Genomic DNA, 19477 nt, shown 5'->3' on the forward strand with positions numbered 1-19477 from the left:
ATTAAGTGACCATGAGATCACATACTAATCCTATCCTAAGGATAAAATCTATTCCTATTTTTGACTGAAGTGCTAAATTCCTCCTGGCCTGTCATCAGCACAGGCATAGTTACTTCTTCCTTGCTTTTGTGTGTGTGTGTAAAAGAGACAGTGCAATATCAACCTTAATATGTCTTTTATTATATTATAACCTATAAAATGTGGTTTTGACATAATAATGACTTAATTAAAAATATTAAGAATATAATACTTTTATTGAAAACATGTATGAAAGAAAATGAAAAGAATTGGCTGTTAACTTCAGTGGCTGTTTTACATATCTGTCTGTAGCTTTCTGGAACAGTTATGTCAAATTATTTTTACTTATGCCAAAGTCTTATTGGGGAAGATGTGAATTTTCTAGCCAGAAATGTAGGTAAGAAAACATGGCATTTGTTCATCCAGCATAGACTTAGTAATTCATATATTTCCAGGTTCTTATTGTTATAAAAGGCTGTAAAATATTGTGTTTCTAGTAGAGGGAGACATTTAGATTTACTGATGAATCAAGTTCTAACAGAGTGCCTTCCTCTAACACATTCAAAACTACTTGAAAGCCACATCTATATAACAGATGCATACAATATGCTGAGATTTCTCTGAAAAACCCTTTTATGAACTACATTCTAAACCTTCTGTTCTGGGATGGTGAAAGAAATTCAATTACACCATAAATATTTTATCCAGGTACAGCATGAAAAAGAGAACGTTCTTTAAAAATTGGGATTATATTTGTTTTTCATTTTTTAATAAGGTAAATATAGTATTTCAATGAACTATACAAAGCATCTTTATCTTGTACAAGTCAAAAATGCAAAGCTGCATCTTCTGTGATTTTGCCAAAGGATTTAATAAATATTTATTCAGTAAGACTAGAAGGATTCAATAAGACTGGTGTTGAATTTATCTAGCCCTGTAATCTTGAACTTCTTTTTGAATATACAGCATGTATACACCATCTGATTCAAAGACTTCAGTTGCTACATATTCTACTAGGTAAGTTGTTGTGATGGTTAGTTACTCTTGGAGCTGCTTATTTTTCAGTCCCATCTTAAAGCATTTAACTAGAGTCAAACAAAACAGTCCAACAGCTAAGGAACTTTTTATGGTGTCTTGAAAGTTCTCCTCTTTCATTTGTTAAATTGTAATAATTTTTAAAATGTTAAATAATTTAATTATTTCCTCATTCACCAATATGAATGGTTAGGAAAAAAATGCTGAGTGAAAAACAATTCAGGCCTTCTCATAGCATTACAAATATCTGCATTAGTTCCCACTTTTTTTTTTTATCAGTGCATGCCACTTAATGTTTTTATAGCTGACAAATTTTATATGAAAGGCCATATATTAAAAATAAACAAAAATATCAGAATACATGGCATAAGGCTTGCTTTCCACTGGCATCTCAGGTATACAAACATCAAATCCTGTCCTTGAAATATCATAGCAATCAGCGTAATATGTAAAATGAAAGACTATGGAAATACATGCCAAATACTGATTCTAATATCAAGCTTTCCTCAGGTAGCAATTAAAAAATAATCAGCAAAAGGGTACAATAAATATAGAAGATTTCTTGTATTTCCATGTCATATTTTTCTGAAATTATTTCATATTATTGCACAAAAAATGCAAATCTGAGCTCCAAAATATGTGTACACAACATATGAATAATGAAAGTGATATCAGTCATTAGAACTACTGGAACTAATGTTCCAGTCTTCGGAAAAAAATACAAAAATGTGTTTGGATGAAGTCTTAAACAGAAATCTTAACCAAAAGCTGGGCTATTAACACCAATATTTGGACCATGTATCCCTTTAAAATTATATTTTCTTTTTAAAAATTGCAATCTGTGTATGATAATATTCACTTCCTGTCTTAAACCACTGGGGAGTATTGTTGTGTAAGTTGAACAGTTACACATTTCAGTGGCAGAAGTGATGTTTGAATGCAGCTTTTATTAGCTTCTTAAGTGCCCAGTGCTGTTCCCATTGGCAGTGCTCCCATTGACTTCAATCAGGGCAGGAACAGGCCCTAATTTTGTAAGGCACTTTAGGATCCTTTGGGAAGAAAGGTGTTAGAAGAATACAAGCCATAATTGTCAATTAGTTGTCAACAAAGCACTCTCACAAATATCTCCCATGATCACAGAACAACATATCTTAATTTCAAATTTCAGTTTGCTGTAGCAATTTTAATGCTGCTGCTGAATGATTATTTGTCCAGGCTCTGAGACATTTTGTGACACCATAATTTCCAACTTTGACATGAAGAATTTTGATTCCTGTGTAATGGGGGCGGGGGAAAAAAAAAAAATTAAGCTGACCAAAAGGATTTTTCTAAGGTTATATAAAATAAGATAGACCAAAATACCTGCCTCTCTTCGACTGTGCTGCCCTGCTAAAACTCCCTTTATATGCAAGAACCTCATATTAAGGGTTAAAAGGTTACAAATATCTAAAAAGGATGCTTGCAAGTTTAAGATTTTGTAATATTCTAAGTATTCAATACTCTACATTCTGTACGTTTTAACTTTTGCATCTCTACATTTGGACAACAGAAATTAAATCATTGTGTTCACTTTTGGTAACAACAATCCTTGCTTTCAGAGTCTCTGCCCTGCAAATGACAAGTTTCTTCTCAGTATTAAGAAATAGTTTTGCCAACATTTATCTTTTAGATATTTAAAATGCAGAGATAAATATAAATTGACCATATTCCCAAAAACATGAATTCATTAAAAAGGGCTCCTCTTTCATCATTGCAGTCATTTAGCTAGTTGTAACATGGAGAGGTGCAAGGCCTCTTAGCCACTGTTCACTCACCTCCTAAAAACCCAGCGAGCCCCAAAAATAAACATGACCTGATTTTTCAAAGTTCAATGACACCACCAACAATAATTACAACAATTCTTATTGAAGCCTTTGGATGACAGCTATTTAACATCTTTATATTTCACTCAAATCCTGTAACCCCTGTTGAAATAAAAAAAATTAACTATTTTAGAAGACAAGACAAAATGAAGAAATTCAGCACCTATAACTATTTATCTTCTATATATGGCTTTACAGTTCAAATCTCTGAATAAATGAAAATATTCATTAACCCTCCCAGTACCTTTCTGCCATTAGGCTTAAACATTATTATGAGTAACCTTTTCAAGCCAGTAACATTCAATTAAAAACAAAATACAGGAAAACAAAAAGTAAGCATTTCAGAAATTGAACTAGTGTTAGATTTCAAGGTCCTCAGGCCTTTCTAAGCATATCAAAATGTTCTCTGATACACACACCTAATTGCATATTGTCTACATGAGTCAAACCAGAAAGTTCCCTTTTTAGAGGAAGAAAAGATTTTGGTAACAGTAATCATTATCCTAATATGCTCAGAAACACTTACTTCTCCATCGAGGAAACCAGAACTCAGACTAAGGACTGATTTAAGCCTGCATGTGTCAGACATGTATTTGAATTCCTTTTCTCCAAACATAAAAGTATGTTACACAAAAAATTCTGACTGAACCTGACAAGACTACTCACATCAATCAAATTATTCACATGTGGAAGTAGTCAGAGAATAAAAATCTACCTTTGAACTTTTGTCTTCATTGCTGTGTTAAATTATCTTTCCGTTAGGGTTGTGAAGTAATATCGAGCTTTAATGTTTTAAATGAACATTTGTGAGGCCTTACAGCAACACAGAGAGCAGGAGGTAAGGGTAACTAAGTATAAGACAAACACAAAAGAAAAATAGTTTCACTATGTAAGTTGAAATTACATAGTATTGATCAGGCCAAAGTTAGGAATTTTTGATATTTCACCATAGATGATTACATAGAGCAGTAAATAATTCTCAAACATTCAAATAGCAAATGAGGTAAAATTAATACATATTTTAACATTTTGTAAAATAAATCTGTTTCATTTGGACAATTGTTCCTAAGATAAATACTATGAAGACAAAATGATCAGAGGATGCTTTTTTCCTCCATAATTAAACCTCTGATCCTAACCAAACCTAACAAAAACTTCTTAGTAATCCAAGAATTCGTAAGAAATATTTAATTACAGATAACATTCAGTATATAAAATATACTGAAAATTATAGAACACATTCATTGTATAAAATTGCGTAGGGATGAAAAAATATTAATCATTATAAATACATTCAATGCTATTTCTAAAAATTGGTGAATTTAGAATCATTATTTTAACTACTTTTCATATTTATAGAAACAACTTTTCTCAAAAGAGTAGCAACTTCTTATTCTTTAGGAAAAAATTTTTAAGGAAGAGTTGATGTACAAGTTAGTACAATATGTATTAGTAGACTTCTACCATTTAAAACTTAGTAAGTAATATATTGCGCAATAAACCTAATAGTTTATGCTGTTCAACATGATACTATGGTACATTGCTACTTACTTGTTGGTAGCTATTACCTGCCATGCCAAAAAGGTAAAAAGAAACATTTCAGACCCAATCAGAAATTGTCGATAAGGAGTTCATTTTACCATTTAAATTACTCTGCTGAAAAGCCTCATTATATAAGCATTGCCTACTTATAAGACAGTTCCTCTTTTTGAGACAAGGTGCATTTAAAAAAATCAACTACAACAAAAAAAAAAGCTTCATTCTGCACTGTCTGGTGCCCCAGACATACATACATATAAATATATGTTTATGCATGTATGTATTCATGTTGCAGATTTACACTAATGATGCTATAGATAGAAATTTTTTTAAGAATTCCCTACCTAAAACATAATTTCCTTTGACATTGATGACAATTTTGCTTAAGGTCTTACTCCAGCTATCAGAGATACAAAAGCAAACACTTATGCCTCTTCACTGCCTCACAGTGTAAGAATGGAGAGAGAAGGAAGGGAGAAATGTAGACCATTTGATTCTGCTTAGAAAATCAATAGCTATCTAAAAGAGTACAATATTTTTCTTTAACAGAAAATATACACTCTTAAGAACAATAGCTTAGATCCCTCTGCCCACAATTGTGCTCCACACTTAAAATAAAATAAAAAGCAGGCTTCAAAACAAAGGCAAGCAGTTTGATTCAGTAATGCGTAGGAAAAAAGAATAAGACAAGCAAACTGAAAATTAAAATAGAAAATGTGTAACTGTTAACTCCATTTTAAAGAGTTAGAATGTTTTTAAACATTAATGTTATAAACTTTATGAACCCATCAATATATAATATTTTTAAAACATTTCCACAACCAGTATTGACTACATTGCATTCTATCTTTGGATGGAAATAAACTGAGAATATCCACCCTTAAAAGACCAAGCATAATTAAATTACTGAAGAAAGAAAACAATCTTTAGAAACAACCAAACTTATAACTGATAGGGATGTTATAACTGATTGAGATTTGAAACACCTTTCCAGCAAGTATTTTCCCTGTGCACAGTAAGCCAATAAACAGTCTCTAACAGGAAGAGACAAAAACATAAGACAAACTATAAAGACATTCCATACTTTCAAAAAATAAAATCAACGGGAGAATTTTCATTCACTTCAAAAACATCAAATATACTGATTAGCCAATTTTTCCTTTGATGCACTTTTCATCATCACTAAAGGAAGATATATATGCTTGAGAAGAAATGATTCAGCAGAATATTCATTCTTTGAAAATATATGGTTCAAGTTCTTTGATCTTAATGTAGGCATTTCTTATAAATTTGAAAAAAGAAAAATGTACATATTCTTGAATTTTGAGCTTAATGTGAAACATACTGTAACCTATATATTTGGGTTTGCTGTAAATTATCAGATAAAGTCTAACTGAATGTGCAGTACTGTATGTAACTACACATAAACTCATGTAACCACATCTTTATATCACTTATAAATAGTTCTATGAATGACTTAAAAAAAAACTATATGAAAACTATTTAAAATTTGATGACTAGTAAATTTTAGATAAATATGACATATTTGATTCAACTTAATAAACTGACAACCTGAAAATGCATTTAAAATGTTTAATTTTATAAATTTTAAAATAGAATTTACAAAGATAAAACTATCATAGCTGAAGAGTATCAATACCGTGAACAACCCTGCTCTAATTTTAGCAGAAAGCAACTGCCATTGGGACTATCAGCTTTATTATAGTTGTGACTAAAAAACTGAATAGTTGACCTAAGTTCAGCATTTAGAAAGAGAACAAATCTTTGCCATGTAATAATTACTGTATAATTAAATACATTTATGTATTTATTATTTTAAATCTAAATTCAGATATAGTGAGAGTTTTGTAAGAACTGGTTTCATTTCCATAAACACATTTGGTATGTTTTATTTATCCATTTGACTGGACAAACTAATTGCTATTGTAATGAAGTTACAGCAAAGTTAAATTCAAGCCACTCCTGTAGGTGATACTACTTCAAATGTAATAGGTAGAGTTTTAAGTTGCAGGAATATTAATGCCCCTCAATCTATATTTAGCCAGTTGCAAACTGGATTTGGGCCTGAACTTCTGTTCCTAGCAACCCCAAAACAACTTTTATATTAGTATATTAGATAAGTTGAAGTCTTGTAGGACTAGAGTGACTTTTTGGTGACTCTGTGGATATAGCATTTATATGCTAAATGAAGCACTTTTGCTTCATTCCCGGCCTAAAAGCTTTCAAAACACAAATGGAAATATTCTTACATGACAGTAAAGACAATGTTAATTAAAGAAATATAGATAAATATAAGTGTATGCATACATATATACACTTATATGCATACTTTTACATATATATGTATACATACACTTCCATATATATACACACACATATATATTTCTTTTTTAAAATACAGATGGTAAAAAAAAATAGATGGTTAAAATAATAAACTACTTGGTAATTAAATTTGTTTTCACAAATTAGAAAACTGTACTAGATTGTCACCTTTCAAGTTTTATTTTAAGAATCTAACTTAGTACTTCTATTTAAAAGTATTTTTTAATAAAGTTGATATGATGTCTCTGACAACAGCAATCACACACTTTGTCCCCTTTCCCAAATAGGACTATAAACTTTTTGCCACAGTATTGGTACAAAATTACCAGAAGGTGTTGATAAACTAATGTTCAAAAAATCAGATATACTGTTGAAATCATGAGAAGCAAATGTTTTATTACATGAAATGTTGAACTAGACAATTATTATTTCAACTTTTTATCTTACCCCACTCTAGACATGTTTTTGGAAGGTTGCCCAGAACCATGTCATGATATACAATAGCAATCATGTCTCCAAAAAGAAAAAAAATTAATTTATGTTTGACATGGTCTATAGTTTTCTGCAAAATTTTAAAATACTGTAATTACGAGGCTGCAAAATTGCAGTAGAAGTGGTTGCATCTTCCATGGCAAAAACACCACAAAGGGAACAATTTTTATCAATAGTTATTTCATCTAATTCAAGGTTTCAGGACCATGCCCACAGATTTAAATAAAGGTATGTTATCAGTTCATATGGTCAATCATTCTCAAGAACCGTATCTGTATATGTGGATGTAAACTGAACTTTCCATACAATCAGGACAATATGGTTCCAAGATAAATTTTAGAGTGCTATACTACATTCAAGTTCAGTTAATTTGTCAGCAGATTGGAAATAGAAGTAATTAATTTTGGAGGTACATAGCAGAACTACAAATATTTACCATTACTGTATTCAAATTTTTCACTTTACAAAAGAGAAATGCTAAGAGAATGGCTTATTTCAATGACAAAAAGCCAAACTCATAAGAGCAAGGTAAATGTTTTGTAACTTCCTTAAGTCAATGGAATCCAGTTTTGTACTTACACAACTAGAAGCAAAATGTGGCCTATTAGCTGTAACTTAAATAGTTAATTTGGTAACCATTTAATTACAAACTTCATTACACTTTATTTCTTTGTATATTCAATTAACTAAATGCCTCTGGTTACTAGGACCTAAATGTACCTCTTTTTGTTTCCTAATCCTGTTCTGTTCAGTGTTTTAAGAATAAACAATTATTCTAAAGCATAACTGTGCTTAGTATTTCTGGGGTATTATCATACTGCGAGGTACTCTGAAATGTAGCTGAATAATGAACAGAAAAAAGCAATATAAATTGTAAAGACTCGTGATATTTATATTAGAATAGTATTAATACACAGATGGATAAACACAAATCTGTAAGACAGTATTGCTGGACTGCAAGATCTATGTGCTCTCATTTCATCAGAGCACATCCCAAAGAAAGGTTGGGAAGTGATGTAAGTGACCAAGTAGTACGGCTGCCCCATTCAGAGTGCTGCTATCCTGCCCGCTCCTTTCACAGAACTGCCTCACTCATCTACTCCATCTTCTTATCACTCCTTAGCTTGAGGTTCTACATTTTCCAGAGTAAACGGATGCTGCAGAAAGGAGGTACAAGTTCCGTACTCGTACTATCAAATAATCAATAGAAATGTGAAGACCATTTGAAGGGTGACAGCTATGGAATTGTGTCTGCCATTCACTCTCTATTCTCTCCCCATTTTTCTTGTTTAATGCCAGTAGTGCCAATAGCGTTCAGTTCTGCATAAGGCAATCAAAGATATTGGCCCCCTTCTCTAAAGGCTGGAGACGCTGCATTTCAGTATGCCAGTCTTTAACCTAATGAAAGGCTATTCAGGTTCCCTGGAGACACTGAGCAATATAAAGAACCTGCCCTCTAAAAATGAAGGAGCTCTTGTTCACCCTGTCCTTCAGGACGTAGTGCCTTAATGGACTCTGCCCCCTGAGAGGGAACCATATGCATTAAGCAGACTCTTAAGTTTCTGTAAGAAACACACAACACGCTGGTCAGACATTTTAGCTCCAGCTAAACAAAAGTCTAAACAACCTACAGAACCAGGATGTTACCTTCATATTTTACCAACAACCATGATTAGCTATTCCTGCTTTTCCAGAGGTATTTGCTAAATTGTGTTTTCCATGGGTCAAAGGCTCATTTTTTAATGACATTTTACCATTAATGTTGTTATATTACTTTAAGAGTTAAATTATTATGTGATATCAGAAAAGGTACCGCCACATGTAGTATGTTTTCCTAACAGGAATACTCCTAACAATTAGCTATAAGCTTGATAAAAAGTGGAAACTTAGGAAAAGTTAATTAAATACTGCAGTATATGGAATCAACTGAACGTGTTTTTACAACCTTAAGTGACCATTAAAATAATGGCAGGTAAATCTAAAAAAACAGTGTGAGAATTTGAGCTCTAGAAGTATAAAAGTGGAAGCTGCATTTATGTCAGACTTTTAATTGGTGATGGGACTGACATAGCATCTGGTGTTTCAAGTAGTGTGTAAGAATGTCTAGAAATTACAGGGTATATCTTCTGGGATTAACCAGTTGAAATTTAGCTCATTTTATCAAAGATGGGAGTAAACTATGTAATATAGAAAAGATGAGATGAGAGGAGAGAAGAGGAGAGGAGAGGAGAGGAGAGGAGAGGAGAGGAGAGGAGAGGAGAGGAGAGGAGAGGAGAGAAAAGAAAAGAAAAGAAAAGAAAAGAAAAGAAAAGAAAAGAAAAGAAAAGAAAAGAAAAGAAAAGAAAAGAAAAGAAAAGAAAAGAAAAGAAAAGAAAAGAAAAGAAAAAGAAGAAAGGAGAGTAAGAGAGAGAAAAAGATATCTCACCCCTAAACTCAGCATTAGTATTTAGGACATTAAATTTGCACGATATTAAAAAAAACCAAAAGAAAGTACAGTGAATATTTCTTTTACTTCATAAGAATAAATGTTCTATATTATCACAATCCATGTTTTGATTCTAGTAGTTACACCGAGAATTAGGATTCTCTTCCACTTTTTTTCCTCTTTTATCACAGAATTTCATGCACTTTTGAAATAAAATAATAAAAAGCTAAAATAATATTCAGAATTCTCAAAATAGGGATTATTTTTTTGTCTTACACTTTTACCCCTTTGGTCAGCACTAACTCAGCAGATCATCATGCAGAAGGTTTCACTGATCTTGCTAACAAAACAAAGGTCATATTCTTATACAAGTGCTTTTTCTTTAAACAAATTATCCTGTTTTCAAATCAGAGGCATATGTCCCTTTTCCAATTCATATTCCCATCTACTTTGGTCTTACTATAATTTTCCACAGATGATTTATCATTGTAGCCACTGAGTAGGAAATCCTACTTCCATTAAAGTCGTCATTCACAAATAGCCCTTTCAGGTGTGTTTCAGGGTAATTATGGACTAAATAATATTATTTTGCACTCTGTATCCTTTCTTAAGGATTTATGTTCAAGAATGCACTTTCTGAAGGTAATTGATACCATTTATTTTTTTTCTCCAATAATGGAATCGATAATATATTTTTTCTACTGAAGATGAGAAGTTGAAGAGATTTAAATTAATTGTTCTGATTTTAGTGTAGACTGTTAGAAAAATTCTTCATTACCAGTTATTAAGTGTGTGTAGAAAACATGGAAGCAGCAATACTACTGGCCTCAGAAATGGCAGCATCAGAATGTAAGCATAAACAGACTGCCGAGGCATTTCTATTAGCTCTTTCTTACAAATCCAAGCAATTCCTGCTCATTTACTCATTTGTGGATGCTGCCTCTTTGTGGCAGAATGCCATGTAAAATGTACCTTTCACATTAAGGACCTAATCCTACATTTGTATTGACACCTGTGCAAACTCCTGTCTATGAGTTTAGAATCACACAGAAAAAAACATATCTACACAGGAACAGACACATAGTTTGCAGGACCTTCTCATTCAATCTTTACTGAGCTAGCCTTTCTCTTAGTGAACGACAAAGCCAGTGAGGCTGAAAATTTTCTTACCCTATACCCACTTAACAACAGCGTGCCTCTGCTGAGTTTAAATGGAAGGAGAACCAGGCCACTGGTTTCAGCAATAGTTATCAAGGCAGTAATTCAAAATTAGGGCTCCAAAACTGCACCTCAGGCAGCAACACACATATCACTCACTAGTGTCAATGGGAAGTCTGCAGGAGATCAACAGCAGTGCACAGAATAGCCACGTGTTGTCTCTTCTGACAAAAGAACACTCCTCATATCTGCATTTCAAACTGAAATAACATTCCACTTACTAAACTGTCCAAGCTAAATACAGTCATACTTTTGGGGTTTTTTGCTTTTGCTTTCGCTCAGTGTGGGTGGCAGAGAGGGAAGAACACATGCCAACAAAACATTCATCTTGAATTCCAACAGACCAGTTATATAGCTTTGTTTTTGTAGAAAGTGACAGATTGTAGTTGGATAGGAAAAGCAGAACAGAACAGAGCCTTTTTGCAATAAAAGATGTACTGGTGAGCAACTCTGCAAACAATACTAAACATGATAACCTACTGAAGAAAGACAAAACCACACATGAAATCACTTACCCTGTTCCATATATTAAAGAACACTTCAGTAAGGAAACAAAATGTAAATATGAAACTATCCTAGTCAATATGTTGGTGAAACGCATATCCCTGTGTTGCCCTCTGACCCATGTTATGTATGCTGGGAAGTACCGTATGTTGCGTTTTGAAAATAGAGAACACGTTATGTTTTGCCTAAAAATGTTAGATCTTTCTGATGAGCCGTAATTGCTAGTAAAGAGAATCCAACGTACAAACAGATGATTTTGGCAAGAAATTTTAAACTCCAGATACTCATTACTTCATGATCTTACATTTGAAATATTTATCAAGTGTTTATTCAGAAACTATTAAAAAATCACATGTGCTGGGATACATATGAGACGTCAGTTGTCCCATCTTACAGTGATGCTGTGTTTATGAATATCCTTGCCATTGCCTGCTGCCCAAAGGGGTAAAGACATTGTATATAGATGTGTACAGTCCATCATTTGGTCTTTCAGGATGCCAGTAAACATGTGGATCTGTACAAGTGCAATTGTACTTGACTAAACAATCAGAAACTGGCTACAACAGTTGTAAAATCATTATATTTTGGTTAACTAATAAAAAAGAAAAAAAAAAGAAAAAAAAAAGAAAACTGACAAATCAAAAATGAAACACTTTTTTTTCCTGCTAAAATGAATGCCTTCTACATGTCCCTCACTAGTTTGCCCAACCAGATGCCTGAGCAGGAGGTTGCTAAAAGGTACATTTTCAAATAGAGAAACATGATTTTTTTTCTATTGTGATTCGGTTTCATGTCTTAGATTGTCTGTTAAGATTTGGTCATAACTGGCATTATCTGTAATGATTTAAAAGGTCCTTCTGATACTACATCAGCTTTGGAAAAAAAGCTCTCAATGTAGTGCAACACTTTAAAGCAATCCGCAGACTTTGGACCCCATCCTGAAAACAGAAGAAACACTTAAACATCCCAGTAGTTTTACTTGTAAGAATAGTTCTGCATCCTCTATCCTAATCTTTTGGGCATTTGACTAACTTTGCTCAATGAGTGAGTCTACGGGACTACACGCATTGGTAAAGTTGAGGTGCTTAAGTGCCTGCAGGATCAAGGCCTAAGCTGGGACTTCTTTCACAAGTAGGGATACTCAAGTGAGTAAGAATTTGCAGGATTAGGCCCTAAAATAGTGAAGGAACGAGAAATGCTAATGTGCATATAAAAATAGGTGCTACAATAAAATATTTTTTTATATTTCATCAATAAGTTATTTTCACTAACCAGTTATGGATCATATATCTCTGCACTCTTTAATGATTTGTCCACATCTACAGTGATCCTTTTAAAGATCATAATATATTTTTTAATTCAAAAGTCCAGAAAGCATACAAACACATCCTTAAAAAAAGGAAACCTTGTATTAAAGTCGGGGTGTGCTAATCTCTCCATAAAAGCCATTTAGACTCACCCATGGCTAAAAGGGGAACATGTGCGCTGTACTCGTCAACCAGAAAGAAAGCAAAATTAAACAATGCCTGTACACACACACACAAAAAAAAAAAAAAAGTGACCGTGACTTTTGTACTTGTAACCTGAATATGGCCTGACAAGACCCTCCTGCCACCTCCCCCAAGCACACATGGACACACGCACAATGCCAGTGCTGTGCCCGATTTATACAATAGGTGGTTTCCTACTTCCAAACACAGTAAAAGGAGGAAAAAAAAAAAAAGAAAAAAAAAGATAAAACCCCCCTGAAAATAAAATAAACAGCACACCCTTTCAGAATCATTCCCCGAAGCTGAAAAATCCCGTGCCAAGGCACTTCACCCTACAATAAAATGAATTAAGGGGGAAAAAAGGCGGGGGGCGAGCTGGGGGGGAGGTCAGCATTTACGTTTCTTTGTTTTGCGTGTGGTTGTTAAATACAAATACTCTAGAGAAGGAGCTGCTGTGGTTGGCGGGGGGGGGGGGAGGGGGGCTCTTTCTCAGAACTGGCTGAACGTGGTCTGTTTTTCCAGCACTTCGAGGTAGTCCGGCTCTGCGTTTAGTTTTGCTTTTAGCTCCAGGTACTCGTTCCTGTTGGGCTCTACATAGACAGTACTGGGGGGGCTGTAGAGCACCGTCTCCCGGAGCCTGCCGTCCCCCGGCCCCGGGTGCAAGTACTGGTGGGCACGCCTAAGGTCGTAGCTGGGGGAGTAGGTGTAGGCGGCGGGGAGCTTGGGGTAGTCGGGGAGGGTGGAGCCGGGTGTGCCCAGCGCGGAGGAGGAGGAGGAGTGTTTGTCGGGCTCCAAAATGCCCCTGTAAAAGCGGTCGGCGTCTTGCACCGGGGAGAGCAGCTCCTCCCGCGGCTCGATGGTGCTCACGCTGTACGCGGGGCTGCGCGCCGGCGCGTCCTCCCCGCCGGGCGCCGGCGGCGGCGGGGGGGGCGGCGGCGGCGGCGGCGCGCCCCCCCCGGGTGGCAGGGGGTGGCTGCCGTAGGTGACCTTGAGCTCGTGGAGGTCTTTGTAATCCTCGCCCGCGTTGCCCTCCCGCGAGCGGTAGATGGGGTTCTTGCACATGTGGCCCAGGGGGTGCGGGATGTACTCGTAGACGTGGCCGGCGGGGGTCTTCACTTTGGGCAGCGCCGCGCCGCCCCCGCCGCCGCCCCCGCCGCCGCCGCCGCGGTGGGGCGGGTGCTGCTGGAGGTGGGGGTGGTGGTGGTGGTGGGGGGGGGGGTGGCCGCCGCTGTAGACGCTGTACTGCATGTTGAAGGAGCTCACGTCGGAGTTGTTGGCGCTGGCGTGGTCCCCCGGGCCCTTCTTGCGCCGCTTCATCACGAGGACGAAGAGCCCCGCCGCCACGAAGACGGACATGATGAAGACGAGCAGCAGGCTGAGGATCAGCACGGAGAGCGGCACCGAGGAGCCGCCGGCGCCGCCGCCCGCGGGCGCGGAGCCGCCCGCCGCCGCCGTGCCGTTGAGGCGCACGGTGGAGGAGGAGGGGGTGGTCCTGGCCGGCAGCTGGCCCGGGGACGGCGTGGGCGTGGAGACCACGATGTCCGAGTAGTCGGGGCAGAGCAGCTCCGCCCGGACGGCCCGCATGTCGCTCTGGGCGAACTTCTTGGGGGACTCGCAGATGACCTGGTCCACCAGGACGCCGGTGTTGAGCTGCTCCAGCCACAGCTTCATGCCCACCACGTCGCAGGTGCAGTCCCAGGGGTTCTCATGCAGGTCGATCTGCAGCAGGGATTTCAGCTGGTCCAGCACCCCGCTCACTGGCAGGTAGGAGAAGTGGTTGCTCCGCAGGCTCAGCCTGTAGAGAGAGAGACCCGCAAAAATGTTCCCCGGCAAAGACCTCAGCAGGTTGTTGTTCAAAAACAAGAGCTGAAGGTTGGGGACGGATTCAAAGGTGCCCGCCTCTATCTCCCGGATGACGTTGTACTGCAGGAAGAGGTACTGCAGGCTTTGCAGCCCATAGAACAGCTCTGGGCTCAGCCGCTCGATCCGGTTCCCGTTCAGGTACAGCCTTCGCAAATTAGTTAAATCCCCAAAAGCCCGGTCCTGAATGACCGAGATCCGATTATTGCCCAGATGCAGCAAATCCAGCCCAGTGGCGTCCACAAAATCTGCCCTGCGTACCAGCGCAATGTAGTTTTCCGTCAGATACATCTTCTTAGGATTATAGGGTTTGGGCTGCAGTTCAGAAATGCTCTCAATCTTCCTCTCCTGACAATTGACATTGAGGCCCAGGTCAGAAATCTGCAAGTTGCAAGTGCAGGCAGTGGGACACTCCAAAGGCACCGGGGATTTGGTCTGGTAGGCAATGCTGGGGCCATAGTTGCTGTATCCCAGGTCTTTTGAGGGCAGGCGGGAGGTGGGGCGCACCCTCGTCTTGTTGGGTTGGCGGGTCCCTTTGGGGGGCTTCAAGGGGGATTTGTAAACAGCCGAAGAAGAAGTGGCCACGGAGTTGACCGAGGCCGGGGTAGTGTGGAAATACCCTGTGGTGCTCAGTGGTGTCTGCGGTCTCATTTCATAATCCGAGATGAGCCTCCTGGGGCAAAGCTCCTGCTTGGAGACTTCATCCAAGTCTCGACCATGTAAGCGGAAAGGGGTCTCACAAACCACATCTCCCACCAGAGCGGAGTAGGAGATACTGTCCAGCCAATCCTTTAGAGCAATCAATTCACAAGAGCAATTCCAGGGGTTTTCCTCCAGCTGCAGCTCCACCACTTTATCCATGTGCTGCAAAAGGCCCACGTAGGGCAACAGCTTCAGCCGGTTACCCCTCAGGTCCAGGTGAGTTAAGGGCACGAAACGGAAAAGGTTGTTGGGCAAACTGGAGAGGAGGTTGTCATTGAGAATCAGCACCTGCAGCAAATGCAGTTTGCTGAAGGCATTGGGTTCAATGACGCTAATATAATTATAATCGACCTGTAGGTATTCCAAACTCTCTAGCCCAAGGAAAGTGTCATCCCGTAAAAGTTCCAGCTTGTTATTGTTCAGGTGCAGCCTCCTTAAACCTCTCAGACCATGAAAGGCCCCGGTTTCTATGTCTTGTATGTCATTGCTCCCCAGATGCAAAATCGAAGCCCCCGTGTAATTGACAAACTGGTTCGGGTACAGCCTGTTCAGAAGGTTCCCGGACAACAAGAGGTGGTAGACAGGGAACCTTGGTGGACTGATCTCAAAAAGGCTGATGATCCCTCTGTTTTCACAGCTCACTGTTAAGATGCTGTCCTTCTCCTCACAAGGACACGCATTATCACAGATTTCCCCATAATACTCGATGCTTTCTGCCCACGAAAGGACTAGCGATGTTAAAGCAAACGCGATCGTCTGCAGCATCCAGATATGCATTTTTTTGTTGAGGTCCTGTTCCAAAGTTACTGTAGAGCAGCAAGCGTACATTTTATTTCCTGTAAGGATAAGGAGAAAAAAAAAAAGAAAGCAGCATAATAGCATAGCCCCGTAAAATTTAAAATGGAGACAAAGTTTATATATATCTTCAGTGGGGTAAAGAATGGATTGCTAATCAAACAAAAAGAACTCCTGTCACTTCTAATTCCCACACTTTTGAAAACTGGATGACATGCATTGATTAAAAGGTTGATGGGCAACTCCTAGCGAGTCAAATGCCTGCGGTGTTTAAAAAGGTGAGGTCACAGCAGGAATTGTTCTGGTTCTGTTCGTGTGGGGTGCATTTCAATGCTTCCTTGGATTTCTTTTTCACGACCAGCCCCATAAATATACATAAAATGGCTGTCAGTTCAGTTTCACGGTTCTAATTTAAGAGAAAAGAAGCACCATTTTACGAGGTTTCCCACCTCCCCTATTACCCAGCTCCCCCTTCCCTTCAGAACCTTCCCAGTGAACAGCGCACCAAGGTTTTCCCCTCCTTCTACCTTGATTTTTAACCGGTGGTGGAAATGCCATGGTAGGAATCCAAAGAAAAATGCTCAGTGCTGAAAACGGCAGCTTAATTCAACAGAGAGAATACTGACACATTCTCCACGTCACACATTTCTTAAAACTCTCTTACGGTTTTTTTTCTATCTATACATTTACAAAGCACCCACCCACCCACACAGACATGCACACACACACACACACACACACACATGCACCCCCAGATGACTTTTGTGGGGGAATTCTTCAGTAATGAGATTAGATACGTTAACCTCCTACTTCAGTGCACTTAACAGCTCTCTTCAGTGAGAGAAATTTTGTATCTTTACACAAGTAAATAATTTTAATTGATTTTATGATCCCCCCCCATGAGTTATATACAATGTAACAGAGGTGACTATCGAGCAGAGGTCTTCATTTCTTACACACACACACACACACACACTCTCTCATTCTTAAAGGAAATGTTTTAACCACTCACCCAAAATTTGTGAAAAATATAAAACATGCGGATCATCTTCGGAGTTTCAGCCATATCTGACATACCGCTTATTCCCAACGTTCTGCAAAACTAGCCTGGTAGAAGTGGAGAGATCTAAATAGGTCTCATGGAAATATCTCATCGCCAACACTCCAAGCATCAGTTACTGATTATAAGCAGCGATGGCCGTCAGTACTCTTCATCCTTTAGGGGAGAAGACACCCGGGCTGATTAAAAGCCAAGGGGGGTGGAAGGGAAACCCTACCATTGACCTACGTCAGTAATTTAATACCTGAATTTCACCTGGCTGGAAACAAATTCCATTTCCATTCCTTCTTGCAGTCTTTCTGACTCCTTGTGGCTTTCTTCTACTTCTACTAGTCTAAAAGCAGTATGAATAGGGAAAACAAATGCATTGTGTGTGTCGGTAGGGGAAGACTAATAAATCATCCAGGCTTAAATGCTGGGATCTTGGAGCAGGCTTGCATTTTCTGTCGTCCACCTCAGAGCTCCAATTCTCATGACACAACTCTGGTTTGGAGGAACGCATCCTGAAAAACGGGAAGTCTCAGTACTGCAAGACATCTCCTGTGGCATTAGGTTCAGGGCTGCAAATCTAGCACTTGCAGCAAAGGCAGTCATGCAGCAAGAAATCGGAAGTCTCGGTGAATCTCTCTCTAATTCTGACCAGACGTCAACTGGATCGGAATTACTCAAAGCAAAAGGTTTCACTGCATAAAGGCAGCAGAAATCTTACTCAAAGGCATGTATCTAGCATATTCTTTCTCAGCTCGATCAGATCCATTCATCCATTAACCAACAGTTCTTCGGAGGAAAAAAAAAAAAAAAGCCATTGAAATCCTGCCCGGTCAGAGTTAAACTCCCAGGCATTTCACAACTTTAATTCAATTATGGTTAGCAAAGGAGGCAAATACAATATTCCCTCCCTCCTCCTTTCTCCCTTTCCCTGGGAAAAAAAAAGGGGGGGGGGGGATGGGAGCTAAAGAAAATAAAGTTGTAGCTGGCTATATGCAAGGTTGCAATCCCGCCCTGGAAACCCCTCTGTGATGACTGCGTGCTGCTGTTCGCCAGCTCCCTACAGAGGTTCGGATTGGGGGGGGGGGGAGGAAGAGGGGGGCGACGGGGGGGAGGGGAAAAGAGGAAGGGGGTTGCATCGGGATTTTTCTTGCGCGTGTGGTTTTTTCCCCGAAGAGTTCAACCCTTAGATTACCGCACCGCATATCCGGCTCGAAGCAGCTTTCAGTACCGCCGACAGCAGCAGCAAGCAAGCAGCCCCAGCCGGACACTGCCGCCCAACTGAGCAGCACCCAGAGTTGGGAGACATGGCTTTCGGGGGGGGGGGGGGGGGTTGGGGGTGGAAAGCAACAGCAAGGAAAGACCTGGCGGGGAAGGGGCGGGCGGGGAGGAAGGGAGGAAGAAAAGAGAGGAAGAGAGCGCGAGAAAAGTCAACCCCGGTACTTACTTCGCCCGAAATCTCCAGGGCCCAAGCATGGTGGCAACCCATGAAGATGCCTGCCCGCTGCGCGGGCGCTGCGCGGAGCCGCCGGGGCGGCGGCGGCGGCGGCGGCGGCGGAGGCGGCGGCGGCGGCGGCGGAGGCGAGTATCGCAGCAGCCGGGGAGGCTGGGTGCGGAACGCACACAAACACCCCCCGCACGCAGGCGGCGCCGAGACACCGGCGCTCGCACAGGGGCGCACACACACACACTCACACACACATACACGCACACACGCACACGCAACACGCGCGCGCACACGCACACGCACACACTCTCACACTCACTCGCTCACACGCGCGGGGGAGGGCGCGCGCGCCCGGGCAGCCGCGGGGGGGCGCGCGCGCGCGCCCCCGCGCGCGCACTCCGGCGGGCGGGCGCGCGCTCGCCCGCGCCCGCACCCGCACGGCGGGGCGGGGGGGGGGGGGGGGGCGGCCAGCGGAGCGCCGCGTTCTCCCCGCCGCCGCTGAGCGCAGCGGGGGAGGGGAGGGGGGAGCGAGGGAGGGGCGGCGGCCGTGTGGGGCGGGGAGGAGAGAGGCGGCGGGGGAGGCGAGGGAGGGGGCGGCGGGGCGGGTGTCCCCGGCTGAGGGCGCGGCGGGCGGCCGGCCCCGCTCGGCGCCGCGCACCCCGCGCGCACGGCCACTAGACCGCACACGCACACGCGCGG

The 19477-nt window shown here is 40.3% G+C and overlaps 1 protein-coding gene across 4 annotated transcripts; it reads right to left on the reverse strand.

The window, feature by feature from the left end:
- Positions 1-9780: 9780 nt before the first annotated feature.
- On the reverse strand, positions 9781-19030 carry SLITRK5 (SLIT and NTRK like family member 5). 4 transcript variants are annotated; one of them, XM_052785971.1, is made up of 3 exons: positions 18779-19030; positions 17296-17499; positions 9781-16324 (listed from the first exon to the last, which is right to left on the reverse strand). In XM_052785971.1, exon 3 carries the CDS (start codon positions 16314-16316, stop codon positions 13416-13418), a length of 2901 nt encoding a protein of 966 aa, XP_052641931.1. In that variant the 5' UTR covers positions 16317-16324; positions 17296-17499; positions 18779-19030; the 3' UTR covers positions 9781-13415. The 4 variants fall into 4 exon arrangements, with proteins under 4 accessions (XP_052641931.1, XP_052641930.1, XP_052641929.1 ...); XM_052785970.1 differs by lacking the exon at positions 18779-19030 and adding an exon at positions 17599-18114; XM_052785969.1 differs by lacking the exon at positions 18779-19030 and adding an exon at positions 17572-18114.
- Between the last annotated feature and the right edge of the window lie 447 nt (positions 19031-19477).

The sequence above is a fragment of the Harpia harpyja genome, chromosome 4 (assembly GCF_026419915.1).
Source record: "Harpia harpyja isolate bHarHar1 chromosome 4, bHarHar1 primary haplotype, whole genome shotgun sequence".
Taxonomy (NCBI): Eukaryota; Metazoa; Chordata; class Aves; order Accipitriformes; family Accipitridae; genus Harpia; species Harpia harpyja.

Excerpts from the sequence above, each read along its gene's own strand:
- SLITRK5 (XM_052785971.1), bottom strand. The coding sequence starts at position 16,316 with ATGTACGCTTGCTGCTCTACAGTAACTTTGGAACAGGACCTCAACAAA.